This window comes from Arvicanthis niloticus, chromosome 5, assembly GCF_011762505.2.
Source record: "Arvicanthis niloticus isolate mArvNil1 chromosome 5, mArvNil1.pat.X, whole genome shotgun sequence".
Taxonomy (NCBI): domain Eukaryota; kingdom Metazoa; phylum Chordata; class Mammalia; order Rodentia; family Muridae; genus Arvicanthis; species Arvicanthis niloticus.
In genome coordinates this window covers 101,446,979-101,474,773 of record NC_047662.1, presented here as the reverse complement: position 1 = coordinate 101,474,773, position 27,795 = coordinate 101,446,979, and the positions used below count along the sequence as shown (strand labels likewise).

General features: G+C 46.6%; 2 protein-coding genes across 4 annotated transcripts; both read right to left on the bottom strand.

Moving 5' to 3' along the window:
- Positions 1-1,380: 1,380 nt before the first annotated feature.
- LOC117708814 (spermatogenesis-associated protein 31F1B-like) lies at positions 1,381-16,658 on the bottom strand. Of its 2 annotated transcripts, XM_034502699.2 has the most exons (4): positions 7,125-8,250; positions 6,466-6,511; positions 5,916-5,976; positions 1,381-5,257 (listed from the first exon to the last, which is right to left on the bottom strand). In XM_034502699.2, exons 1-4 carry the CDS (start codon positions 7,419-7,421, stop codon positions 1,546-1,548), a joined length of 4,116 nt encoding a protein of 1,371 aa, XP_034358590.2. In that variant the 5' UTR covers positions 7,422-8,250; the 3' UTR covers positions 1,381-1,545. The 2 variants fall into 2 exon arrangements, with proteins under 2 accessions (XP_034358590.2, XP_076791261.1); XM_076935146.1 differs by lacking the exons at positions 6,466-6,511; positions 7,125-8,250 and adding an exon at positions 16,545-16,658 and having other exon boundaries at positions 1,387-5,257.
- Positions 16,659-18,321: 1,663 nt separating this feature from the next.
- Spata31f3 (SPATA31 subfamily F member 3) lies at positions 18,322-24,468 on the bottom strand. 2 transcript variants are annotated; one of them, XM_076933526.1, is made up of 5 exons: positions 24,257-24,468; positions 23,742-23,787; positions 23,291-23,351; positions 21,899-22,386; positions 18,322-18,979 (listed from the first exon to the last, which is right to left on the bottom strand). In XM_076933526.1, exons 1-5 carry the CDS (start codon positions 24,401-24,403, stop codon positions 18,717-18,719), a joined length of 1,005 nt encoding a protein of 334 aa, XP_076789641.1. In that variant the 5' UTR covers positions 24,404-24,468; the 3' UTR covers positions 18,322-18,716. The 2 variants fall into 2 exon arrangements, with proteins under 2 accessions (XP_076789641.1, XP_076789642.1); XM_076933527.1 differs by having other exon boundaries at positions 18,569-18,976; positions 24,257-24,441.
- Between the last annotated feature and the right edge of the window lie 3,327 nt (positions 24,469-27,795).

Below are 27,795 nucleotides of genomic sequence, written 5' to 3'. Positions count from 1 at the left end.
TGCTCTTCCAAAGGTCCTGAGTTTAATTTCCAGCACCTACATGGCAGTTCACAACTGTCTCCCATAACTGTAGCCCCATCACACCCTCTTCTGGTGTGCAGATATACATGCGGACAAAACATGCATGTACATAAGTAGAGACATCTTTTTAAAATTAAATTAAAATGAAAATGTATTGGGAGAGTAAGGGTGGTAGAAGAGAGGGTGGGTTAAAAGACAGGTGTGTGTCTGTCTGTCTGTCTGTCTGTGTGTGTGCGTGTGTGCGCGTGTGTGTGTCTGTGTGTATGTGTGTCTGTGTGTGTCTGTGTATGTGTGTCTGTGTGTGTCTGTGTGTGTGTGTGTCTGTCTGTCTGTCTGTGTGTATGTGTGTGTGCGTGTGTGTGCGTGTGTGTGTCTGTGTGTATGTCTGTGTGTCTGTGTGTGTCTGTCTGTGTGTATGTGTGTGTGTGTCTGTGTCTGTGTGTGTGTCTGTGTGTGAGTGTGTGTGTGTGTGTGTGCATGTGTGTGTGTGCATGTGTGTGTCTGTGTGTATGTGTGCCTGTGTGTGTCTGTCTGTGTGTATGTGTCTGTGTGTGTGTCTGTGTGTTTGTGTCTGTGTGTGTGTGTGTGTCTGTGTGTGTCTGTGTGTGTGTATGTGTGTGTGTGTTACAGACAGGGCATGGCAGTAGGGCTGGGTACAAGCTATTGGCCTTAACAGGCTCAAATATGTTTATATAACTTCTGGTGCCATAAATCTTAGCCAAGAATCTTTAATGTTCAATTCGCTCCTTGGTCATGCAAGCAGCTTACAATGGCCTTACAGTCCTATCCCCACACAGCTCGGCCTTGGGCTAGCCTCCTACTTAGGCTTTAGTGCTAACAAAACTGACCTTATGTCCTTGCATGAAGATCAGAAACACGGCAGCTTTGTCCCAAGTACAAGAGCTCCCTCTCTGTTCCCCACCCTCCATGATCTTCCTTCAAGGAGGCATCTATGAATGCCACACGGCTGAAGCACAAGAACCAGGGAAAGGGGCTGTAACAGGCTTCCAAATGGGTCCTCAGAAAGATATTCCTGACAGCACTGGAGTGAACACGGAGATTCCACAACTCAGTTGTGATGTTTGTCGTACACACGATGAGCATTTTCTTTTAAGCTACTTTGCTGTTGGCTACATCTCCCACTCTTGTTCTCCCAGCATCCCTCTCTGCCCGCCGTTCACTTTCTGCCTCAAAAATATAAACTCAAACGTGTCCCTTGAAGAAAGGTGTGCTAGTGGTACTTCTCTAAAAAGAGCCATGAGATTGGGGCTAAATTTTTTCTCCAGGATGGGGGTGGATGTCATTGTTTCCTTCCCTTAATAATGTACAGTAGAGACAAGAAAAGACATAACTCTTCATTACAGGTACATAATATATTATGGGTGGCTCTTTAATCCACCTGTTCATTAGAGAAAATAGCAATCGTTCTCTTTAAAGGATACAGAGGAGGGGGAGCCTAGAGGCTGCCATCACCCTGAGTGGTCTCCGTTAGCAGAACAACATTTCTGAGGTGAACCTTGGGACTTAGGGTGGGTTTCTCTGTTGAGTGGCATAAGCCAACCTAGGACAGTGGCGAGGGCAATGATAGGGGTGGCCTAGTAGGGAGACAGAGCCAACCTGTCGAGAGCGAGGCCAGAACCTACTGTCTAGAATATGGGAAGAAGTTAGACAGGGGGCGATCACTGACTTCTCAGAGATCGAAGACTGGGCCTTGGGCCCTCTGGAGTCCTCTGACTTAGTTTTCTTGGTGGGGATCTTGGTTCGAGATGGACCCCTTTCAACATTTTCTTTACTAGTTTTGGCCACCTTTCCAGGTGTAGAGACCATGGATGGTTCTGAGTGTGTTTTGCTCCTTATCTTGGGGTTAATAGACTGAAAAAAGATTTTCATCTTATTTTTCAAGCCAGTCTCTGGAAGATGGCCGGGCTTAGTATAAGGAGAGGCTGGCATCATATGCCCTGGTGAAAAGTGACTTGGACAAGTTTGGCCCTGAAAAGGCTTTCTCTGAATTGGTGAGCATGGGAAAGGAAGGCCCTGGGAAGCCTGGCAGACCACAGGCTGGGGGACTTCAGGAATCCTCGCAGGTTCCAGGACAATGTATTCCTCGCTTTGACTGTCTTCTGTGTCCTGCTCAGAGTCTGTCTCCATAAAGACTTCTGAAGGTGGATCTGGGAACTCAAGCTCAGGGGGTTCGGGGAGGCTGTGTGGACAGATAGCCTCAAGATGAAAGTTATGACCCTGCTGTGAGGAGCCCTGGGGTCTGTGCAGGGGCTGCCTTTCTGGCTTCTGCTCTCCATCCTGGTGTGTCTTTTGACTGACCAGGGAAAGCCCAAGACCTGCATCCCCTTCTCCGAGGTCCCCCACTGCCTGGGGTTTTCCTGGGGTTTTGCTCTTGCCTGTCACTGTGGGGACATGGCCTGAGTATTTACTCTTGCCTGGGCTTTGGGACTCAGGGCTAAAGGGTTCCTCTAGTCTGGGGGTTTCCCCACTGGTCCCCATCTGAACATAGTGCACTTGGGCCTCAGTCATAGTCCTGTGGAACTGAGAGGCCCTGGAGCCCTGCCGGGCAGAACTCTGGGGTGCTGCTCTGGAACCCGGTTTCTTTTGCTCCTGAAACACAGCCTGCACTACAGTAGCTGGCTGTTTAAAGTGGACCTTATTTGGATCTGGGGCTGGAGGAGAGTCACATGAGGTGGTCTGCTCCTGTAGGAGTGTGCTCTCTGAGGTACGTGGACTCCCGAGAGGCTCCTGTATAGACTCACCCTCTGAGTCTCCAGCAGTTGGCTCTTGGAACGCACTTGTTTTTAGAGGAACTCCCAACTTTATCTCTAGGACCTTTTTTTTGAGGTGGAAATTCAATCTCTCCATGATCTCTGTGTTTAATGAGTAGGGCCTAATCAGAAAAGGCTGTCTCTCTGGAGGCACCTTCTCCATCCTTCCATCCACCTGCACTCCACACTGGAACTCTTCTGCAACGTTTGCAGAGCTCTCAGCGTCATCTTGAGTACAGGGCTCAAGCCTCCTCCAACATGGACCTTCAAATGGGGACTTCTGAGGTAGGGTTTTCTGTGGGCTTTTGGCAGGCCTGGGCATAGTTGTGATTACAGATTGGTCAACAATTGGGGATGTTGTTCTAGTCGGGGCCACACAGTAAAGGGCCTGCAGGCCTGACAGGAAGGCCAAATACTTATGTCTTAAAGTTGTCTCCAGTTTCTTAATGGTTTCCTCAGACAGGGCTTGGGGTCGCCTACAGTGTTCAATGAAAGCGCCTGAAAGGGCCTGCGTCTCCTGGCCAAGGTCCATTGGTTTCCAGGGAACAATTTCTTGATGTAGGTCAGGGTTGTTTTCTGCCTGTAGCTCCAAGGACTGACCTTGTGAAATGTTTGGGAATGAAGTCCCTGCTGCCAAATTCCGAGGAATTCTGCATTTCCAAGAGATTTTGACACAGGTAGGGACCTTGCCCTCATGGATCTGTTCACATTTGGTATCAACATGGGTTTTCAATATTGCCTTTGCCTCAGCAAACAAGTGTGGCATGGGAATTGACCCTTTGCCTGCTCTGGATGAAAACATGTCACCAGACCTATCGGCCTCTGGCTTCTCTGGCTCTGGGATGCTCACATTGGGTAGCCTACTGACCCTGCAGGAGAGGGACTGCTGGTCAGTAGAGGAGAGAAGCTTATGAATGGAGTGCTGGATCCTCTGGGGCAGCCCCCAGCGAAGGTGAATCAGTTGCTTCTGGAGGTGAAATTCCAACAGCCTGCGTGCATGCCATGGGATGAAGAAAAGCTCTCTGGTGAGGACTGAGAAGGATTTTCCTGGCGGGAAGGCTTTTAAAGTCCCACATGGCTTGGCTTTATTACACGGCTTATACTGTGTGTGGCTCGGCATATATGGAGATCCAGGGATGACAGCTGGCAGGCCCCACTGAAGCTGAAGCTGTCTTTGTAGAAGATGCCATTCCAAGGTTTTACATTCTGACAGAGTTAGAAGTGGGACACCAATCTGAGCTCTTTGATGCTCATACAAAGACTCATTTGGAAAAGTTGAAGAGGTGGGAGGGGCTGCCTTGGGTGAGGGAATGAGTGGGGACTCCTTCAAGAAATGAGGATCTTTGTAGGAGGGTTTGAGTGTGTTGTCCTTGGAGACTCCTTGAGTGCATAAGAAGGTGGACCCCAAGGACTCACTGTGCATAGAAGGAAGACCGCAGAATAACTGAGTAAATTTCTTCTGAAGATTGCTCTGGGAGTCATTAGCTTGTCTCTCAGGCAGTAGACAGAGGCCACGTAGAAGTTCAAGTTCAGGAGTGAGGAAGGGCTTTTCCACAGGGCTGGGGATTAGCTTGCAGGGTAGTCTTTGTTCTAGGTTTCCACTAGACCACTCGGAAACCCAAAAGGTCTGGATAGATTGTCCGTCCATATATGAGTACCAGGTCTGGGGGGAAATACCCCCAAACCTATGAACACAGTCTTGAGAACTAGTATTCAAGATAAATGAAACCGGTTGGTTATGTTCTGGCTGGAAATACTTTGGTGGGTTTGGCATGAGTTGCTTTAAGGACTCCTCTACACGTCTGGGGAGCCCCCACCTTTGGAAATGCATCAGTTTTTTCACATGTAGCTCCAAAAGCCTTAACACTTCGGGACTGAGGAATGGCTGGGGGATATCGGTGACAATCGACACAGTAATAGGATGTGTGACATGAGTGATTTGTGGGTTCAGGGTCTGAAAAGGGATCTGTGAGTTCAATGCCTCATGGTCTTGGAACTGCTGGATATAGTTTAAATTGCTGTGCACTGTGTCTTCCTCATCCACTAAAACCACTGACTTCTCAAGTCTTGAAGAAGCCACAGTCTCAGAGGCCATGGACATGTCTGCCAGGTGAAATTCCTGTCCTACCTGGAGGTGATCAGCCCAGCAAAGCTGGACACCATCTGCGTCGGTTGACTGTGTTAACTCTTCTGTTAGGTGTGTGAATGTTTGGTTTCCAGGTGCCACTGGAAAGTCTGTGGAATGCCTGGAGTAAAGCTCCTCATTCCATTCAAAAGACTCACTGGATATAGGCATCTCCAGGCAAGCAGAGCCCTGTGGCAGTCCCAACAAAGCAGGGGAGAGCTGGCTTTTCTCACTCTGCAGCAACTGCTGAATCTCTAGAGTCACAGCCTCACAGATTTGGCAGCCGGGATCTATACACAGGAGCTGCCGCACATTGCCCTCCTTGGGGAGCCAGCTTTGGCTTGAAGAGAAAAAAAGACAACCATGAATGGACAAATTACATCTGCCTCTTTGGAAGAATGTGTCTGGAGATTTCTGGGCCCCTTTCTCTAGTCCCACAAGTTCTAACCCTATTCTGTAGAAAATGAGGTCCTTATTCAAAGCATGGGGTGTCCCTGCTGCTATATCCAGAAACTCTTGGGAATCATTCCTGCTCTCCAGAAACTAGAGGGTAAGATGATGGGGCGATGGCCTCCGGCAACTGCTCCCCCACCCTGAGGACAGACAGGAGGTAATATCAGCAGGATCCAACCAGACCCAGGGCTCTGCCCTTGAAAGGCAGCAGCGGGAAGCCCATATGACATGGTGACCTCTTTATGCTGAATTCACTGTCTTGACAGCTTGGTGTCTGGGTGCAACCCCAGCAATGTCCTTTACAGAGTATGCGCTAGTCCGTTCTGAACTTCAGAACTGCTGAGACCCTAACATACAGAGTGAGTATGGGGTGGCTCTTCCCTGTTGAGATGTGACCCATCCCTGGCCTGGCAGTCCTCTCAGCTGGTGAACCTGCCTGCACAGTGTGTCTCTCCTTCCCTCAGTTACCCCTTTCCTCACCCCTGGCCCAGATCAGGCCAAGAAATGATCTGAGTTTAGACCACCCACAGAGGTCAAGAGATCACCTTTGCATGATAGAGAGCAGCTCCCATGGCTTCTCAGCTTCTTCTCGGGAAAGTCTCCTGGCTGAGGAATCAGGACACAGTGTTATGTGGTGAATGAGCACATTAGGGTATCCTACAGGAATCTGAACAGTAAACCCTCAGCTCAGCAAGAGGAAGCTGAGCACCTAGACTCTATGGCGTGCTCTATGGCGTGTCCGTGCAGAGCACCACCATTTACAATGCACTGTCCCCTGTAGGGATAATTAATGGTATGCTTATTTTATTGATAAACCCATAGGTGAAATGAGTTCCATAGGGTCATAAACTTGGTAAACAACAGTTAAGGATGCCTTAATTCCTCAATTCTTTCTTGGCAGGGGAGTAAGGCAGATAATTTTTTAACATTCTTACTTTCTGATTTCCCATCAAGAGCAGTCCTTTGTAAATGTCACCAGTTAGTGGCTCTGGAATCTCAGAAGTTAGAGCACTTGGCACTGGGCAGGGTCATAGAGAAGAGGAACTGTGGGGAGCTCTCCCAGGGGCAGGGAGTCAGGAGACATTGGGACTTTACCTCTTGACGCTGCATCTCTAGCCCTTTGCCTGACTTTTTGATGACGCTTAAAGAGAAAAATATTAGAATGTGAAGCTGGAACTTTGCTTTCTCATGTCCAAATTGTGACAAAGATCTTATACGTTCTCTTTCCTTTCCTTATCTGTATGTAATTTTTACTCTCTCCTCCATCACCTTCTGCTAGGCTCTACCTTTTTTTTTTTTTTTTTTTTTTTTTCCTGACTTTTCCCTCTTCTCCATCCTTCTGGTTCTCTTTGAAACTGATCTGAACTCTATTTACTATCCAGCTACTGAGTGATGTTTTACCAGATTCTGCAGGCAAAACAGTAGAAAGACTAGGACATATATAGGGTGTGTTCTAATATAAAAGACCTTCCATGTATAAATGCCATAACAAACTAGATGGGAAATTCTCCTGTTTTGGGAGATGTGAGATAATGTTAATCTTCTATTCAAAGCAATACAAAGGATTTTGGCTTAGAGCTCATGAATATCCTGGTAAGGAAAGGCCCCACAGGAGAAAGGTATTATATAAACACCCTTAAAAGTATCATATCAAAACTGTCAGATGGGGTAATGAGGTTTTAAGTGGAAGGTGGCAGACACTGTATCTTGAAAGCTTCTCAACTAGTTCAGTAGTGGTCCCAGGGTCTCCCTACCCGGCAGCAGCTTCTTTTATGTTCACACTTCAATCCTTGGTAATTCTGACGCACTTGCCAGACAATTAGGACAATGATGAAGACGTAGAAATAGACGTACGAAGGACATTCAGTGTCCCACAGAAAGCACATAGAGCTCAACATGGTCCAAACCTCATTAGCATGAGGAGACCAGCCATCCCTACTCTTATGACATTCAGAGTCCAAGTGACTAATATCTCCCAGGGCTGAGCGTTGGCCTGTACACATCACAGAGGATAGAATCAGGCCACCAGACTGCATCACAAAGACCTCCATTCCATAAAAGAAGCCTGTGTGGTAATTCAGTCTATAGAAAAAGATGCATGGTTATCTTTAAAGGTCATGAACCCTCAACCTGAATGTCACATTCACAAGCAGGGCCTGCTGTCCGTTTTCCCTGTACCCACCCCACCCCGCCAGCCCACTAGGTTGGTTCTTTTCTTCACAACTGTATAGTTGCTCCTGGTAGTCAGAGTCTGGGCTTGGTGCTTGCAGGTTCTTGACATCTAATAGACGGCATTGAAATGAGCAGATACAGATCTGCAAAGTACAAAATTGTATTCAAAGCAAAGTGATAGTGTAGAAGAGAAAGAAAGAATGCAGTTAAAATAGTGACCGTGGGCTACTGGCTAAAGGTATGCAAGGTCCCCCAAGGACTGTTTGGCATTTCCTTTTATGGGATTTAAGAGAAGGAAGAGTTTGTTTGCTAAAGGTTGCATAGGTGATTATCATGACTGACAGAATGTTATGTAACCTTGAAGGGCCCCAACTTGACAAGACAGACTCTATCTTGTAACCAGGCTCCCATTTTATACACTAGACCCTGTTCTCAGGTTAAACCCTAATTACTGGAAAAAGCACAAACTGTTCCAGGAAGGAACCATCCTAGACAAGGGCCACCAGCAGGAAAATACCTGGCGTTCCAGAGGTTATAGATAGATATAGATCCCTTAAGCCAACTGAAATCCTTGTCAACCAATAATCTAACTGCCAAGTTGATAAGCCACTCACATTGCTGTAACCACAATAAAAAGGCAGAACCTTAGGTGCCTGGGGCCTTCTGTGCTACCTTGCTTCATTGGAGGGGGCTGAGGGTCAGAGCTCAAGCTTGAATAAAGACTCTTTGCTTTTGCATACTAGAGTTCAACTCTTGGTAGTCTTTGGAGACCCTCAGATTTGGGCATAATAACCTCTTTCCTACTGTACATGTTCTTTCCCATAATGCATCTTACTTTGATCATATGCATACCCAATTATGCACAGGTGTAAGTCAGGTATCAGCTCCTGCTCTCATTACAAAATCAGACCGATGGAAAGTTTCCTCAGCAAAACATTTGGCCAATAGTATCTTTAAACTAAAAGTCCGGACAGTGTTCCAACCACAAAGATTGCACTGTCCTTAAATTGCACAGTAAGAGCAAGGAGGAGAAGCCTCCAGTTTGAGTGGAAAGAGTGCTCTCCATGGAGACTCACTAACTCAGCTTATGGTGGACCTCTGTCCAAGGCTTTGTATCTGGAGCTCTTTCTATCCATGTTACAGCCTCCTACCTGCTCAAGGCAATGATGCCTGTACAGAGGGATTAGTTGGCCACTTCCATTCTGAATCATAAAAGAACAGTAGCTAGTTGTGGTTAGATATTCTTGTAGTTGTGTTTGATGTGCATCTAAGACACAGGGCAAGTGTTTTGCAAGTCATTTCTAGAACCAGTTATTCCTGTGCTCTTCCCATTAATTTGTGCATTTGTGCTAACTGCTTGATCCCTTTGGATGTTGTGATATTTCTCTAACACTCAGGATTTCTGAAAATTCTTTAGACTATCCTACCCAGTGACAATGATCTCACAAAAACCTTTGTGTCCCAAATCTGTAAAGAGTCTATCTCATACTACCCTCAGACCAGTGGAAACCCTACTGGTCTGATGAACACTAATCCCCACAATGAGTAGTGTGTTAGGCATCTTCCCATCATTGAGATAGAATACATGGGCACAAAGAAGCAAAGATTCATTCAGACTCATGGTTTCAAGCATTTCAGTACTCAGACATTTGGCCACATTGTTCTGGATCTACGATGAAGCAGAAAATAGTGGGGATGGAAGCTGGTGGCAAGAAAAGCTGCACTCACCTCGTAAAATCCAGAAAGGAAAAGACTGAGGAAGCAGAAAGAGGCAGGGACAAAGCTATACTTCCCAAACATATCCCAAGGAAGCACTCCCTTTAACAGAGTCTAACTTCTAAATTAAGCACTCTTTATACATTTATTTATTCATTGTGAGGGTGCACTTAGATCAAACCACACCTGTGGACGTCAGAGGGTAACTTTCAAGAATTAGTCCTCTCCTTTCACCACATGGGTTTCAGGGATGGAGCATACAAAGATCTGGCCCCATCCCTTGCCGATTGTAGCATTGAGTGAGTGGGCCAGTGCTGGGGAACTGGTCCTGGTGTTGTGCGTATGGAAGAGCTGGGACTGACCAGCTCAGCTACCACCCAGGCCCAGATCAGGGCTTTGAGTTGACCCACCCCAACATGTACCCCATCTATGAACTGCTGGGGCACTAAAGGAGCCAGTCCTGCAGATCCAAGATCTCCATGACACCGGGAAACCATAGGCTATCTGATAGGTCACCAGGCTTGGTGGCAACTACCTTTATCCACTGATCCCTCCCATCCACCCCTGCCTCTTAAGTTTTTATACCTCTCAATATCCAATTAAACTATGAACCCATCAATGGAATATTCCATTGAGAGTCCTCAGAATCCACTCTCTTTACCAAAGCCCATCTCAGAAGTTAGCCACATTGAAGATCAAGACTTCAACATGAGTTTTTGGGAGTCTTTTCAGAGTCAAGCCATAACACAAGTGTATAAATTCACTGGGAAAATACTATCTTCCTACTCTCAGGACAAACAGCAATCTAGTTTTAAAGACAAGACTAATTCACACATCGGTGATTTATTTCAAATCACTTTATCTGCTGACATTCCGAGTTGCAGGACTCAAAGGTGACTCGGTAAGAAGTGGATAAGATGACCCAGCAGTGAGGCGCTTGCTTGACAACCTGACAACCTGAACTTGCTTCTGGGACTCACACACAAATACTGTATGTGGTCGTTTGCATCTATAATCCCAGCCCCAGAACTAAGGAATGACAAGACAGGAGGATCAATATTGGATCCTCACCAAGACTCCTCTTAGATATCCTGTTGTTGCCCTGTGTCATGGAGATCCTGCAGCTTTGGTTCCGCAGGACTGGCTCCTTCATGCTCCAGCAGTCCACAGATGGAGTAGATGTTGGGGTGGGCCAACTCCAAGGCCTGGATCTGGGCCTGCGCGGTAGCTGACTTGATCAACCATCAAGCTCTCCCACATCCACAGCACCAGGGCAAGTTCTCCAGTTCACCCAGTGCTGCAGCCAGCAAGGGGCAGGGCCAGATCTCCCACCTGCCATGGGTGGCAAGGGGCATGGGGTCCATCTCTCCCTCACCTATACCACCCCACAGCAAGTGAGTGGCAGACCAGCTTACCCACACTCCTCCCACCATGGCCATCTCTAGTGTGATACCCAAGCAAAATACAAGGCCTGCTCTCAGGAGTACTACATCTGGTAAGGGGCAGGGACAGGTTTTTGGCTCTCATGATCTGCCACAGGGCTCACCTGAGTCCCCTCAACCCCCAACAGGGCCAGTTCTGCACAGTCCTTGACCATCAACATAGTCCCAGGCAGCAGCCCAGACCAGGGACATCCACATGGATGGAGCCTTTGGTGGTAATATGAGGCATGGACATCAACATAGGTCCCTCTGCTGCTTGGTCACAGACAAAGACATGGCCCTCAGTGGTGGGTCATGCTGGGACTTCACCATGGCCTCCTGGCAGGGCAGGCTACTCACACCAGGCTGGGTCTCTCCACCCTCCCTCCCTTCCTCCCTCCCTCCCTCCCATCTCTCTACCACATACCTACACAATGTAGTGGCTCCAGCTGCAAGTGGCCATGTGATGAGCAAGCCTCTGGGTGTCTTCAGTTCACTTGTACCATATGGTGGTACAGCAGGCAGGCTCATGTCTTTTTTTTTTTTTTTTTTAAAATAACCCACTATATCTATCCAGTTAGCATTGCCTGTGTGTGGGTTGGTGGGGACAATCCACTGGAACATAGGAATTCACCCAGTGACCACATCCTCAGAATGATTCTCTCTCTCCCCAGCAGCTGTCAACTGCTAACAGCTCCTCAGTGAGGGGATGGGCCTGGAGATCATCTACCCACATCTACGCCAGGATTTTGGCTGACTTGATCTTGTCCAGGTCTTGTGGAGGCAGCCATAGCTGCTGTGAGTGCATGAGCGAGACAGGCGTACCATGCCCAGGAATGGCATTTCACAACGCTGCTCTCATCCTGCAGTTCGTTCCCCCCCTGGGCCTTGGCGGTAGTGGTTGTGGGAGGAATTGATGCTATTCCACTTAGGTTGGAGCACACAGTCCCTCCTTACTCTTTCACCAGCTATACGTCTCAGCTTTGACTTATTTCCACTCCAAAAAGAAGCTTCTCTGACCAAAGTTACAAATAGCCCACATCTATAGGTGTAAGTATAAATATTCAGAAGACAAAATCGGCACCATGAACATTTAGCAAAATAACAATAGCTGGCTCTACTCTAGGGACCATGACCCCCATGACATGACCCCCATAGATGTGAGATAGGATGACAGCATCAGGCACACAAGTCCCTCCACAGGGATAATAATAATAATAATTAAAAAAAAACCCACATTGTTTAAATGCATGAAATTCTCAAAGAAGTAATTTAAAATATTATAACTTTTTTTTTAAAAAAAGAATCTGTTTTCCTAAGGATTCTGATAAGCTGGGCATGGTGACACAAGCCTGTAATCCCAGTCTGAGGATGTTGAGTTCAAGGCTAGCCTGAGCTACATAGTGGGACCCTGTCTCGAGAAACAAAGAAGAGGTTTACAACTACCTATAACTCCAGTCACAAGGGATCCAACATCCTCTCTGGCCTCTATGTACCAGACACATACATGGTACACAGACATCCAGAGTGTTGGTGGAGGATACAGGTGACTGGGGATGCTTTATAACCTGGCCCTGCTTCCTTTGCTCCCTCTGGGTTTCATGTGTGAGTGAAATGTGGTCAGCCAGACTCCCGATGCCAGACCTACCTTACGCTCCTGCCTCCATGCCTGTTGCTATGCCTCTCCTGTTGTGTTGGGCTGTATCCCCTCTGAAAATGTAAGCCCAAATAGACCAGTTCCTCCCCTTGAGGTGTTTTATCTCAACAGCAGAAAAGTAACTAATGTAATCATGTTGACAAGTTGCATTCTTTATATTAACATTAAAACCTGAGCGATGGTGGCGCACGCCTTTAATCCCAGCACTTGGGAGGCAGAGGCAGGCAGATTTCTGAGTTCGAGGCCAGCCTGGTCTACAGAGTGAGTTCCAGGACAGCCAGGGCTACAAAGAGAAACCCTGTCTCGAAAAACCAAAATAAATAAATAAATAAATTAATTAAAAAAAAAAAAAAACCTGCAGAGGACACAAGTCAAAGTGGAGACACACAACTGGCCACAATGCTGAAAATGAGGGACTTGGCTCTCAGCACTAAACGGGACATCTGTATTCACACCCCAGCACCAGGGCTCGGGAACTTTGCAGAAGACAAGATAGAAGGAATATAACCTGGAGGACGGGCAGAGTGCTGTGAAGTCCTGTCTTCTAGACATGGCATGGCTCATAGTCATGGGCTCACAGAAGCTGGGCTACCTGTACACAAGCCAGCCAGCCTGGCACAGATGACGTGGATGGTCATCAGAACCCACCCCTCACTGAGGAGCCATTGGCTGCTGATAGCTGCTGGGGAAAGGAAGCTCATTATTTTTGAGGCCGTGGTCATTGTTAGATTCCCCACGCTCTACTGGATGTCCCCACACCCATGCGCATATAGGCAGCACTAATTGGATTTAGTGGGCTACCAAAAAAATAACTAAAAAGCCATGAAGGACATATTCGGATAAAGGAGTAGTTGGAGGGGAAATTGAAGACTCGAAGATGAGTATTGTCATATTTCATGTGTGAAATTCTCAAGAATGAAGAAAAACTATACCAAAAAACCTTAGAGATTAAAAAGAAAGAAAATCGTAGGATGTATAACACAAACAGGAATGTCTGATTAGTGGGAGTGGCCCAAGGTAGGTGGTATTAGTAACACGTGACCTACAACTGCCATTCAGCCTGACCAACAGCATCAGAGTTGGTTGGACATGTAGTTGCAAACCTGGGATCCCAGCATGGCCATCATGAATTAGAGACCAGCCTACATAGCAAGACCTTTTCTTAGATCAAAAACAAAACATATCAAAGCGACACCAATACTTCACGGCTCAGCCTGCATGCCATCATGGTGGAGTCCTGGGCAAAGGCTAGATGAAAGGAGACTGAACAAGACCTGTGTAGTCCTTGGTCTGGTGCTAAACACACGTGACGACTTCTCCAGAGAAGTGTGTATGTGTAAACGTCCTTCAGCTTACATGTATGAAGACATTGCTGTGTGTGTCTTCAGCAGTATATGGTGCTGTATACTGGGGGAGTCCTTCTGTCCCCAACACTCAGCAGTGAGCCTCTCTAGAGACTCAGCCAAGCAAGGCCCCTCCCAGTCCTCTGCAAGGGAAAACCTTGCTGGTGGCCCACTCACCAGCCACTCCAAGGTCTTCTAGAATTCTCCCTTTGCTATTTTAGCCACTTGAAAACTCTCACTCTTGGAAGCAGCTCCCTTCTCTTCCCCTCTGCCAGTGCAAGGTGACTGTCACCAAATTTCCCAGATGGGTTCCCACCCCGGCTTCACCTTTGCCATATTTGGTGTCATTGACTCCCTATTTTACTAAAACAATCACTGTGCTTGTAAAACTGTTTAATGTCAGTGACCTTAACAAACAGAAACGAAGTGCAATGTATAAGGTGAGCTTTGGGAATTAATCAATATTGGTCCCTCAACTGTAAGAAAGGAAAGCGTGACACAAGATATAATAATAAAGAAAACTGCCAGGGGCCGGAAAGGGTCATGGGAACTTTGTATTTTTCAATCCATGTTTCTGAAAATCTTAAGCTGTGTTTTCAAAAACTTAAAACATAACACAATTTTTTTTTACAAACTATAATCATTTATTAATGTCTTTCCAGGGACTCAGCTTGTTCAGGCAAAGGCAAGGCAAGATGGTGTGGTGGTTTGAATATGCTTGGCCCAGGGAGCAGCCTTGTTGTGTCACTGTGGGTGTGGGCTTTAAGACCCTCATCCTAGCTGCCTGGAAGTCAGTCTTCTGCTAGCAGCCTTCAGATGAAGATGTAGAACTCTCAGCTCCTCCTGCACCATGCCTGCCTGGATACTGCCATGCTCCCACCTTGATGATCATGGACTGAACCTCTGAACCTGTAAGCCAGCCCCAATTAAACATTGTCCTTGTAAGAGTTGCCTTGGTCATGGTGTCTGTTCACAGCAGTAAAACCCTAACTAAGACAGATGGCAACGGAGAGGTACGCTAAAGGGTGAGGCCTTTGGTAGGTAAGATTCTGAGGCTATGAGAACTTAGCAGTCAGCTGTCTTACACAAAGCACACGGAGAATTGGAGAGGGTGAGTAGAATAGGGGCCCTAGAGTCAGGGATTTCCCATAAGTTGTGATTTTTGAATAGAAGCAGACAATGTCTGCCCCTGCTCAGGGGTCCCCGTTGCTTGCTGGCAAAAGTCTGTCATGACAAGACTGCACAAAGCTAGGAAATGAACAGGTACACATTCAGTCCTGCGATCTGCACATCTTATGACCTCACTTCTAGGATAAAGTGGGGGCAGGGGGTGAAGGTTAACAATTTGTGGGGGTGGGAATGGAGAGATGGCTCAGTGGTTAAGAGCACCGACTGCTCTTCCAGAGGTCCTGAGTTCAATTCCCAGCAACCACATGGTGGCTCACAACCATCTGTATCGGGGTCCAATGCCATCTTCTGGTGTGTCTGAAGACAGCTATAGTGCACTCATGAATTAAAAGAGAAAAAAAAAAAAAAAAAAAGAAAAAGAAAAGAGAAGAGAAGAAAAAGAAGACTTGTTTCACAAAAGAACTTGTGGGAAAGACACTGTTTCCTAAAGACCGACTGCCTCTGGCTCTTACAATCTTTCTGCTTCATCTTCCACCCAGATCCCTGAGTCTTGAGAGAGGGGATTTTTAATAAAGACATCCCACTTAAGGCTGAGTGCTCCAAAGTCTCCCTCTCCCTCTACATTGTCCAGGTGTGGATCTCCTTGTTAGTCACCATCTACTGCAAGAACATTCTCTGATGAGAGCTGAGCAGCACCATAAACTTATGGATAGCAGTATGTGGGTAGAGAGGAGCTGGAAGAAGTTTGGGGAGGGGAAAGTATGATCAAAATATAGTCTATAAAAAATAAAACAAACATGAGTTTATGAGGATCAACTGCCTTGTTTTGCCATGAAATCGAAGCCAGATAACAGCCTGGAGTGGGGCATGGGAAGAACCCACTCCATCTTAACCCAGGAAGTGTGCACATGAACTCCGTTTCCCCGCCTGAGCCCATCAGTTCCCTCATTCAGGTCTCCCTGTAATCTCCTAGCTCCCACCGGGCAGAGAGGATGCCTGTTGGAAGACCTCCTTGATCTATGGGGTGCTTCAGGAAAACATCTGGGAGAATGTTAGTTCAGCAAGCTGGGCCTTGTGTTTCTCTGCTTTGAGGATCAACTAAGGGCTGGTCTTCCTTCCTTTAGGCACAGAGTTACCCTGGAGGGGAGGGATGACACACACATATTCATACTTTCTCCCACCTGCGGTTTCTGTATCCTGCTAGCAGTGAACACATTGTGCTAAACAGCAGGGTCCTATGAGAGGAAACAACCACCATTCCCACTTCCTCTTGACTTGATGGGATGGTGACAGATCCAAAGTTTCCTTATGAACCAGAGAGGTCCACTCCCACACCCCAATCACTCCACCACACTCCCTCACCCCTGCCTCATGCCACATCACAAGGAAGCCCTGTGCTTCCTGCCCTTGCTTCAGCTCTTTTCTGGGACAAGATGCAACAGACATGCTGCCTTCTGAGGAATACTGGATGGCCACCAGGAATCCATCCCACATAATCAAAACCCTTCCTTTGCCTTCCTCCTTCCCAATTTTCAACCCCCGTTCACTTCCACATCCTTGCTGATCCACTGCTGGGTGGACGATGCCCTGTGTCTCGTCTCCAGTTCCAGCTTTCCCTCCAACTCCCCGGATTCAGAGCTTCCTCTGAGATCTCTCTTGCCGCTCCCAGTTTCAAGAGTACCTGTTTCACACCTGTGATCTGCAGCTCCATCCTTTCTACCCATCCAGTCTCATTACCTCCTACTCCATGGTAACCTCCAGAAACCATCACTTCCGACTTTCCAGCTTCGATCCTCTGGCCGCCCTTTTCCTCTTAAAGCCAAATCTCTTTCCCCGCTCACTCACTCCTTTCCCTTGGTCTTTGCCCACACTCACTTGTGTCTGGAGGAAGCTCCTTTCCTGAGCACCCCCACCCCCACCAGCCAAATATGCAGTTTCAGCTGCTCAGAGTGTGGGTGCTTCCTCTCTCGGAAGTCCTCACTTCTCAAACCATCATTTTAGCTCTTAACTATTTTTTGCCATCAGCTGCTGAAGAACTGCTTTCTGTTTAAACCCAACCAACAGACACACACCACCCTTGGAGGGCAGTTAATCTCCACCTCACCCCCCCCCCTTGTACTGTACACTATCAATTACTTTCTTCAAACAAAACAAAAGGCCTAATTGTACTTTTATAAAACAAAGGCTATCCAAGAAGTCAATTATATTTGTTTTTCCAGACACAGTTTCTCTGTGTCGCCCTGGCTGTCCTGGAACTCATTCTGTAGACCAGGCTGGCCTCGAACTCAGAGCTCTGCCTGCCTCTTCCTCCTCCTCCTCCCCCCACCTCCCACCCCCCCCCCCCCCGATTGCCAGGATTAAAGGCATGTACCACCACTGCCTAGCTTTGCAAATCTTACCTGTTTTTTGGTTATTCTTTTCAATATCATGAAGGCTGTATTGCTCAATCTGACAGTCAACACCAAGTCATCTCACCTGACAGATTGGCTGCTCTTCAATTGGTTGATAGTTTTTTTTCTACTTGACCCGTTTTCCTCCCCAGCCTTCTGGGTGCTACTCTCTCCTGCCTTCCCTCTACCACACTAGCTGACCTTCCTAGGGCCCTGTGCTCGATGGATTCGTTAGGATTTTTTCTTTTCTCTTCACTTCCTTTCTTTTCATTCCTTCCTCCCTTCCTTTTTTCTTCCTTTCTAACTCCCAAAATATGTTATTGAGTTTCTTATGTACATGAAGCATTGTTAACTTGGGTGGAGCCAGCAGAATGTGTTGTAAAGACCAACCAACTCTGTTTTTGCAAAGCTCCATTCTGTGCAAGGCCTGACCAGGGACCACAAAGTCCACGTAAGCAAACATCCTATGGCAACCTCCCCTTAGCAGCAGCCAATCTAGGCTACAACAGCAGTGTCAAAGTACATATAGATAACCTAAAATAGCCTGCAGAAAGTAGATAACCTAGCCATCTTATCAGGTGGTTTAGTTCCTATGTTTGGTTCCTGCAGATTACACCAGAAATGCAGTTTTTAAAATATTAACTTGCAGATCAGTATGGAAATTCCCCAAGCTTGCTGTAAGCACAATAAATACACCCCCAAACTCTACAGGAGCTAAAAAGAATAGACTGCCTGCTGAGCTTGCCTTGAGACACCTCCAGGCATTCCCCTCAACCACACCACCGGGCTGAAGCAACAAGACGTTCTAGTGGTGGGGGTGGGGCTTCCTCTTTATATTTGAAAGCAGAATATTAAACTTCCGGGCTTTAATCAGAATATGTTGTCTTGGCCCCATGTTTTCTCTCGCCCTCCATTCCCCTTTCATTCCCAGACCTTCTTTCGGGTGAACCCAGTTATCCGTAGCCACGGGCAGCTACATAGCACCCATGTGCAACATGCTTTAAACAAGGGGCCTTCCCTTCTCCACACCAGTGCCTTTACCCATAGGAGATTTTATATGTGTATATATATATATATATATATATATATATATATATATATCCATCAAAATGAAAGGCAGATTTAAGCACCCATACCACACAGAGAGCTTTTCCTACTTTATCACATATGGCAATGAAAACAACAACAACAAAGAATAATACAGGCAGCTCTTTGCTTTCTGGGTATAGAGTGTATTTGGAGAGTATCATGGCATACTTGCTTGGGATCAGAAATGACGGTTGACAGCCTGTGTTAGGGAGGATGCAGAGCTTTGGGAGCCTACGAGCTCTTTTTGCTTGAAATGTTTATCCTCTTTCTGTGAACGAGGACCTTCGGAGAGGAGATCTGACATTGATTTCCTAGCTGGTTGACACTAATCATAGACGGTTTTAAAGCAGTTGTGGGAGTAGCCATGGGGCCCAGGGTTGGTTGGGCAGGAGTGCTGGATCTGTGCAGGCACTGCAGGAGCCAAGGAGAGTCAAATGTTCTTCTTGGCGTGGAGAGGCTTGGCTTTTGGATCATTTGCAGGCTTCTCCTTGTTGGGTCCCTCTGCATGGACTTTGACAGATCTGTGGCTCTTCTCAGGCTCCCCAGTCTCGGGTTTGGCTCCTGTCTCAGACTTAAAGACAATGGGTTCCTCCAGCCTGTCACATTTCACTTCAGGGTTAACCCAGTGAGAAAAGAATGTCATCTTGTTATCCATTTCAGCTTCTGAGGGTGCTTCTGGCGATGAGGGCACTGCTGGAAAGGTGGGACTCTAGTGAGCATAGTCTCCCCATCAGACCCTTCAACTCCCAGTCCTACCAAGTTTCACCTTGGAAGAATGACCTAGAAGAATTCCCACCTTGAAATTTTTCTGTTTAAAAAAATAAAGCCCTGTTGGGCAGTGGTGGCACACACCTTTAATCCCAGCACTTGGGAGGCAGAGGCAGGCGGATTTCTGAGTTCTAGGCCAGCCTGGTCTACAGAGTGAGTTCCAGGACATCCAGGGCCACACAGAGAAACCCTGTCTCAAAAAAACAATAAATACATAAATAAATACATACATAAATAAATAAATAAATAAATAAATAAATAAATAAAATAAAAATGAAGCCCTTTCTTGAATACTGGGCCAGCCTACTAAATTGGCATTGTAAGGTCTAGCCTTATAAAGACTGGGCACTCCAGGATGGGCATTCTCAGGAACTTTGCTGGAAGATCATTTGGTTTAATCTAATGGTTGTGCAGAAAATCTTATTTGGTTATTTGGCCCCAAGGAATCCTGAGGGATACTCTGGGAACCAGTGAAGAAACTGGTGAGCGTTGTCAAGAAACTGAAGGCCACATATGGAATAGAGAGGGTGGCTCCACTGAGGGAGGTCTCAACAGTCCCTACTCCCTGAAGGCAACTCATCTGCGTCAAATAAAATTCTACCTGAGAAAGAGCCTAAAGAGCAGATGGGAAAGTCAAGCAGCCCTGGGGTGTGGCTTAGAAATCTGCTGGCACATGAGCCTCCTCAGTGTGTGTGCTCTTGACTGGTTTGAATTCCACTAGGTCCTCTGTCTTCCCTGCTTAGGTAAGGACTGGGCTTCACCCTGGTCTAAGGGGTCCAGGGGTTCTCAGGTTGGATTATTCATGTTGACCCCCAAGTATGCACAAGAATCTGGGCGATATCAGAAGCTCCATGGGAGAACTTAGGGCGCTGTGCTCGGTCTAGGGCTCTCTTGGCTCTGCTCTACTGTGTTTAGTTCTGCTGAAAGCTCCATTTTCAAGATCACTCTAGATCTAAGGGACATGGCTGTCTTGGTGGGATAAGAGTCCTGGGCCAATGCTTTCTTTTGCTTGTTTTAGACTGCTGCATGGAGGAAGTCTTTGACCAAAAAGTTTTTCCCTGTCTGAATGAGATTTCTCCAAATGTATTTCTAGGAATTTCTTTTTTAGGTTGAAATTTAGTTTGGGAAAGATAAGTGCTTTGAGTGATTGTGAAATGTCAGGAACACATCCTCAGAGGTACTTCAGCCTAGAGTACAGTCTCTGCATAAGGTGTACTGGCGCTTGAAAAACATGGCCAGGCCTTAATATGCCACTATTAAGACTGAATCAGAGACTTCAATGGACTCAGGCCCCATCTCTGCATTGTGTATTGGCTATGGTGGCCAGTGTAATAGCACACAGAGAGTCACAAATCAGCAGCCAGCCATGGTAGGAAAGCAATCTTGTCTCCAGTCTCTCAATGGCTCCCTGAGACAAGGCTTAGGTGGCTTTGGGTCATTGCTAACAACATCTGGCAACTCTGTTGCTGCTGGCCAAGGCCTGTCAGCATCCAGCAAGTCTGATCTAAGCTGGAGGCTGATTACTACTATCTATGTGTCTCAGACTTGTTTTCCAGGGAAGACCAGAACCAAGTTGCTGTCCAGAGTTTCTGGAACACTGTAGACAGTGATTTTCTGTCTCAGAAATCACGGATGGAGGCAGGAATGATGCTCCAGCAGATCTTCCTACATGTCATCTGTCAGCCTCTCAATGTTCTGGTGTAATCAATCAACTGTGGACTTGCCACAATAGATCAGTATAGGTCATCATCCTTTCAAGGGCTACCAGGGCTGAGGCAGAGAAAAAAGTCACCAAAGATCAGGGTTGTGCTGCTTCAGGGCAGGGGCCACTGCTCAGCAGGGGACAGGAGCAGCTGGATCTTTAGGGAACAGTTTCAGCAATACTAAATCAACCTGCTAGTTCAACTGCTTTTGGAGGTAGAACCCAGCACACTGCAGGACAAGGCTGCTGCCCTCGTGAGGTCTGAAATGGCTTCTAATCAGGAAGATCCCTGGACCTGGTGAGGCAGGTTAGAACACATCTCAGTGTTACACTGTGGCTCTCTGCGTCTACGGAGCTCTCTGGATAAGTGGCAAACCCACTGAGGCTACCATTACTATAGTCACAGGCACCAAGACTTCACATTTGGCCTTAACTGGGAAATTAATCTGGGTTTGTCCATGGAAACAGCCAAGTTTGAGAATATGGGGAAGAAGATAGTTCTCAGTGGAATGTAGGAAATGTTAGGTGATGCAGAGATAAAGGAATATTTGACTAAGAAAGTCCCATACTCTTCCCCTGCCCCCTTGTGGAAAGATCTCTAAAGGCAGACTCAAAATCCAGTGTGCAAAAGATAAACTACAGAAAGAAAACTAGAGATGGCACATTGGTGTTTCAGTATCTCACACATGCACATGTGTACACACACACACACACACACACACACACACACACATTTAAGGCATTGTATAAAGGCCACTAAAATGAAAGCTTAGCAGAGAGAGTAGAACCTAACTAAGCAAAGGGTGGGCCTGTGGTCTACTTTGGAGTGGCCTTCTGTGAATGCTAGAATCATGGGGATGACAACCCATCCTTTCAATGGTTGTTGATTGTTGAGTTTCTGGGCTTTGGAAATATTGTAAATGATGAAGCACTGTGCCACAAGATGCCCCGGGAGATGCTCCTCCAGAGATCAGGGGAAAGTGCAATGTGAGCACACATGCATTTATAGCCTCCTGGACTCAAGGGCACCTTGGGGCCATTTGGACATAGAGACAGGAGGAACTGAGAATATGAGGGTACAGGGTTCAGGAAACTCTGGGTGCTGGGAATAGGAAGGAATCTAGCACTCAAGGACTGCTGACCTTTTTTCTTCAAGACAAGTCTCTTGCTCTTCTTCCTCTTCCTTTGTTGGGTTGCAGGCACCCCAGGCTCTTCCATACTCGAAGATGACAGGCCGCTTGCATCCTGGAACCCATTTGACCTTTCAGGTTCCTGCTGTTGCTGAGGAACAGAATGGTCACACTGGAGGACAGTGTCACCAGTGGACGGAGTAGCTGACTGATCTGTTGATTTCTGATCTGTTGATTGTGACTGTGTGAACCTGGATGGCAATAAAATGTCTCTGGAGTGCTGGGAACTGAGCTCTGAACTCCGGTCAGCCAACACTTTGGATGGAGACAGTACCTCCAGGCAAGAAAAGCTACGCGAAGGCCTCAGTGCAGTGGAAGGGGTCTTTTTCTCAACCCCCAGCAACTGCTGGATTTCCAGAGCCATGGCATTGCAGATTGGGCAAGAGGGGTCTGGGCACAGGAGCCGCCGCACACGTCCTTCTTGAGGGAGCCAGCCCTGGCTAGGAAGGGAAATGGCAACCATTAATGACCGCACGAAGACTGCTTTCCTTCCCTCACCCTACAAGTCCTGGGCTTCTACCTTCTGAAGTCTGCTACTCTGCTTTTCTTGAGTTGAGTGGGTTGAGTGGGTTGGACTGAGAGCCTGGGGAGAGGTCTCAGACAAGCTATCAGAGGAGGGTACAGCCCTCACAGAGAATTGGGAACTAGGGTCAGTTTTCTGTCAACCTTATTGAGAAGCTGAACCAGAAGAAAAGAAGCAGGCAGATAGGCATCAGGTGATGCGCTGATGGGGGACCACCGAGGATGCCACCACAGAAGGCCTGAATCTGTTTTATTTGGGGCCTAAGAAACGTGGTGCCTGGTAAACGGTATATCCAAACTGTGAGAAATGAGGTCCTCATTCTAAGAACTGTGGGTGTCCCCACTGCTGTCCCCAACATCTCTCATAAATCAATTCTACTCTATAAAAATCTTAAGGAAAAAATATAAGATAGCTGAGAGTATCCCGAGAACTGGCCTATGGAAGAGATGAGATTAGGTGTAGCAGCTGAATTCAGCCAGACCGAGTTCTACCCTTGAAAGGATGAAGCTGGAAAGAGACACAATAGTAGTGGCTTCTTTATGCCAAACCTATTCTTTCGATTGAACCACCTGTCTCAACACAAGCAATACCATTACCAATTAACCCTGAATTGCAGGCCTACGAGGAACTAGTCTAAAATGGATAGCCCTTCCCTGTTGAGACATACGGGCCCCCTCTGCTCTGACAAGTTTCTTAGCTCGGACTGACCTACTCCATGGTGTCTCTAATCAGCACCCCCACCTTCCTCCCTTGCCCAGGCAGGCTAATCGAGCATCACATCCAAGCTAGGAGCTGGGAGACTAGAGAGAGCAAAAGGTCACCTTTTCATGATATCGAGCAGCTTCTGCAGTTTCTCAGCTTCTTCCTTGGATGTTCTCTTAGCTAAAGAAGGAGGACACAGCGTTAGGCCGAAGGGAAGGCTAAGGGGCAACCTATAAGAAGCTGAAGCTCTTTGAAGGACAGGTGACTTGGCAACTCCCAGAGCACATGCCCTGAGTACAGCTAGTTCCTTGCTGTCCTGTATCTAATTCTTCGAGATCTTCAACTCCCTGCTAGTGCCCGTCTGTGGAAAAGGTGGAGGTGACATGAGGTCAGATAGAAGATGGGATCGCCCCGGCCTCTTCCCCACCACATTAGTCTTCATTAGTTCTCACTGTTTATTTTACAGTCTTCAGGGCTTGAAAACGCCTGGCTTCTGGGGCCAGTCATCACAAGGGTGATCTGTGGAACCCTCACCCACAGGGGTAGGGCGCCAAAGGAATCGGGATTTACCTTTTGTTGTTCTATCGCTAGGCTTTTGTTTGATTCTTCGGAAACACTTGAAAGACAAAAGCATTACAATATGAAGCTGAGACATCAATTTCGTTTTCATATCTAAAGTGATACAAAATTCTGACGTCTCCCCCAGTTTGTAGTCCAGCTCTACAGTCCCTGCCTCTTCCTCTCATCTCATGACCCTAGCTCGTGTATTCTTCCTATTTCTGACTTGCTTTCAGGCTCTTCCACACTCTATACCCTCCACCCCATTTCATGGATAAGTTCTGTGGAGGACTTGGGGGTTGGGGGGGAGAGGAAGAAAGGGGAAACAAATCAATAGATGAGCAATACTGTAACCAAAGGACTTCAGTTATCAAAGGACACAAGTGTCCGCTAACCAATTCATCTGGGATCTAGTGAAAAAATCCTTATTAAAAAAAACAAAAAACAAGAAGTAAGATAACCAGGAGACATGAAAGGGATAAATTTCTCTGAACTGCATGCTCAGGCCTGGTCGTACTGTTCCCTACCTTGGTACAGCTCTTGTTAGGCCCCAACCGTAATCCTTGGTGGCTCCTTTTCACATGCCAAATAATCAGTGCAATAATGAAGATAGATCCATACGTATATACCGAGCATCCCACGTCCCACAGGATAAAAGAAGGGATCAACATCATTTAACGTCCCTAGTCATCCCTCTCCTAGGCTTCCAGGGTGTTAGAATGCAATGCCTCTGAATTCTAGAGTTTGGCTCTCTGCCTCACAGAAGATATACCCAGGCCACCAAATACATCACAAAGAGCTCTTGTTCTACAAAGCAGGGGTAGAATTACCAACCTTTCCCCATCTTGGATAAACTCATGTGGTGATTCGGTGCTCAGATGAGGGTTTCTGGTTGTCTATATGGGCTGCAGAGCCTGTGATAAAAGCTGCCGTGGTCACTGGTGCCATACCCCCTTTGTGCTTTCCTCGTCCCTGTACATAGAGCTCCCCACAATAGCTCTGTTCCCTGCTAATTCCACAGTCTGGCAACTGTCTCCAGACAGCTGAGTCTTTATGTACACTACATGCTCTTCAAACAAGATGGAGGCTAAGAGGAATACCATAAACTAAACCATCGTACTGGGGAGATAACTAGAACTCATACAACAGGGTCGGGCAAGCATTACATTCTTAAACTGTAAAAGCATAACTTTAGTGAGTCAGGCAACGATGGATAGCTATTATTGAAAGGCTTAGGATGGGGGTTGTGTAAAAATAGGTTGGAGGAAAAAGATAAATAAACCTTTCTGGCTCTTTATTTGTGTATTTGCTTGTTTTTTGTTTTTTTCCGAGACAGGGTTTCTCTGTGTAGCCTTGGCTGTCCTGGAACTCACTCTGTAGACCAGGCTGGCTTTGAATTCAGACATCTGCCTGCCTCTGCTCTCTGAGTGCTGGGATCAAAAGCGTGCACCACTACTCAGCTACTGTCCTTTTAACTATTTCTGAGAGTTATCCTAGGCTGTGTAGTCTATCTCGAAGTGGGTGGGAAGATACTATAAACAGCACCTTCCACAGAAGCACATGAATGAGACTAACTTGAAAGTTCCATCCATTGTAATCTTTACAATTGCCTCTGCAGATCTTGTGGCACCTGGCCTATTCCTTGAGATAGGCTCTTGACAAGACTTTTGGTCAAGGGCTACAAACCTGTGAGTCTTTGCTTGAAACTACCAGGATTGCAATATTTGACTGAAAACATGTTTTATGAAAATCGGAATGCCCTTAGGCATAGCAAGATTTCCTCCATTCCACCCCAATGCCCACCCTGCCTCACACATTAACGCCAACTTCATGGCCCTGGTGACAGGACAGTGTGTCGCCAACAGTTTCCTTGATAAACTTAAACTCTTGTTTAGATTAAGAGTGGTCTTGGTTCAAAATCTCTGAAAAGGTCATTTGGTCCTTCCTTCAGCATCTAGCATCCATCAGACAGACATGACAAGTATTTAATGTGTGCTCACCCCGAGTTAGACAGTTCCGATGCATAGGGAGGTAGGTAAGGATTGCTTTGCCTGCTTGTCTACAGGACGCTTGAAAAATCTAGTTGCAAAGGCAAGACTAACTCATCCGAAGCAAGAGCCACCCTTTCCTGGATCTGGGAAAGTGTGAAATGGTGTTTTAACAGGGACACTTTCTGTTCTGGAAACGTACAGTGGTGACAGCCAAACTGAGTGTCCTTTATGCTTCTGAACACCGCACTTAGAAACAAATAAGGGGCAGCTATGGAGCTGAGTGGAAGAACCTTTGCCAATGGGTGTAAGGCTTTGACTTGATCCCCAGCACCAAAATAATATAATAATACATGTATACCAAGAAAAGTTATTTAAATGGTGAGTTTATTTTATGCTAAGTATATCGTAGCAAAAAATTTAAATTGTGGTTATGAAGATTTTTTTTTTTTTACTACTTACAAGGAAAAATATTCTGGAAATTATTTGATAGATGAATCAATGAATGTTTTTCTTAAATATCTCTTACCAATTTTTGGATTAAAGATGATTTAGGAAAAGTCACACTTCAACACGAGACAGACTCAAGCCATTTCTACATCTTTTATGAATTTGCGAAATTCAGGAATGCGAGCATCCATTCACAGAAAGGGTACTAAATGACAGGCAAACATCAAGTAACAAGCAGTGTTAGGTTTGAGTCTGGAATAGCTTCACAGGCTCACGTTTCAGCTCTGGAGACCTTGGGAGGGGTTCACCAGGCCAGGCCTTTGCAGGTTATAGACCTGGTTCACACTCTTTCTCTACGTCCTAGCCCACACCATGGGGACAGCCACTGCCTCGTGTTCCCACAGACCGAGCCACTCTGCCATGCTTGCCCACTATAGAAACTAAAACTGCAAGTGAGCCAAGATAAACCCCACCCTCCTCATCGTCAGATATTTTGGTTCCAGTGAGACGAAAGCGACTCAGATAATCCGTGTGTTTTAGCAGCAGGTCCACATGCCTGCAAAGAGCAGATTTCTTTTACTGTTGACGAACCTCAATCTGAAACTCAAAAGTGTTCCAAAATCTGAATTTTTAACAAATCTAACATGATACCACACATGGAAAACTACATACCTAGCCTCACGAGACAGGTCACAGTCAAAGCACAGGCACATTAAACAACCTTGAGTCTACATCTATAAGATCCTGATGAAACCTAACTAAACTTCAGGGTAGACTTATGCATATGCCAATACATTTAGAAACCCATAATAATCTGATCACAAACCTTCAGGTAGTTAATCTATATAACTTTTTATTTGGGACAGGGTCTCTATGTCACCCAAGCCAGCCTTGAACTAATGGGATCCCACTTCCTAAATGCCAGGACTTCAGACTTGCTCTGCCAGCACATCCCGTGGCATTTTATCACTTTCAGTTGACAGGCTCTGGCTTCCAGAGGCTTCTGCTGCCCTCTAGGCTTCTATGGCTTTATTTTCCTGACTTCTACCCAGGCGAAAATCAACAAACTCTGCAAACCTTGCATCTGCTCCTGCTGGTGCACCGTTTACTACACCGGGACCTACAACTACTGTGACCTCACCATGCCACAAAGACCGTCCGCTGCACACTCCTCTGCATTGGCTTCTCAGGAGCTGTTCCTCTGTCTCAGAGCTGAGGAGTTAGAACTGTGTGCTAGGGCAAAATGTTTGCAGACTACCCTGCAGTTTATGTGCTGGTTTGGCACTTGTGGGCAGAAGATGCCTGTTTGGAGAGCACAGTGGACTCAGGGTTCCTGAACAAAGGTGCTGTTCATACGGTGGACACAGCGAGACCATTTTTAGTCATGTGTATGTGGATCACCACATCCACCCTTCTGCCTCATGTCTGAACAGTAATCAGGGGAGATGAAGCCCGTGACAGGTCTCTGTGGGCTTTGAAGGACATGACATAGTAAAGGACCCTTGCTTGCTTGTTTCTAGAAAATGTGGTTAAGGCAGACCCTGCTTCCATTGTCATGCCTCTGTGACACAGTTACTGTCATCAGATTTCTCCATAAAATTGTTTATGGCTCTCAGTTCACAGGTGCT

Bases quoted from the DNA above. Each gene is read 5' to 3' on its own strand.
- LOC117708814 (XM_034502699.2), bottom strand. From the start codon at position 7,421: ATGGAGGTCTTTGTGATGCAGTCTGGTGGCCTGATTCTATCCTCTGTG. The intron at 5,977-6,465 runs GTAAAGTCCCAA...CTGATTCCTCAG, and splicing joins TAGAGATGCAGCGTCAAGAG to CCAGGAGACTTTCCCGAGAA. The intron at 5,258-5,915 runs GTGATCTCTTGA...TTTCTCTTCAAG, and splicing joins CTGCTCTCTATCATGCAAAG to CCAAAGCTGGCTCCCCAAGG.
- Spata31f3 (XM_076933526.1), bottom strand. From the start codon at position 24,403: ATGATGTTGATCCCTTCTTTTATCCTGTGGGACGTGGGATGCTCGGTA. The intron at 23,352-23,741 runs GTAAATCCCGAT...CTCCTTCTTTAG, and splicing joins TAGCGATAGAACAACAAAAG to CTAAGAGAACATCCAAGGAA. The intron at 18,980-21,898 runs GTCAGCAGTCCT...CCACCTTTCCAG, and splicing joins ACTTGTCTTGAAGAAAAAAG to CAGTGCCCTCATCGCCAGAA.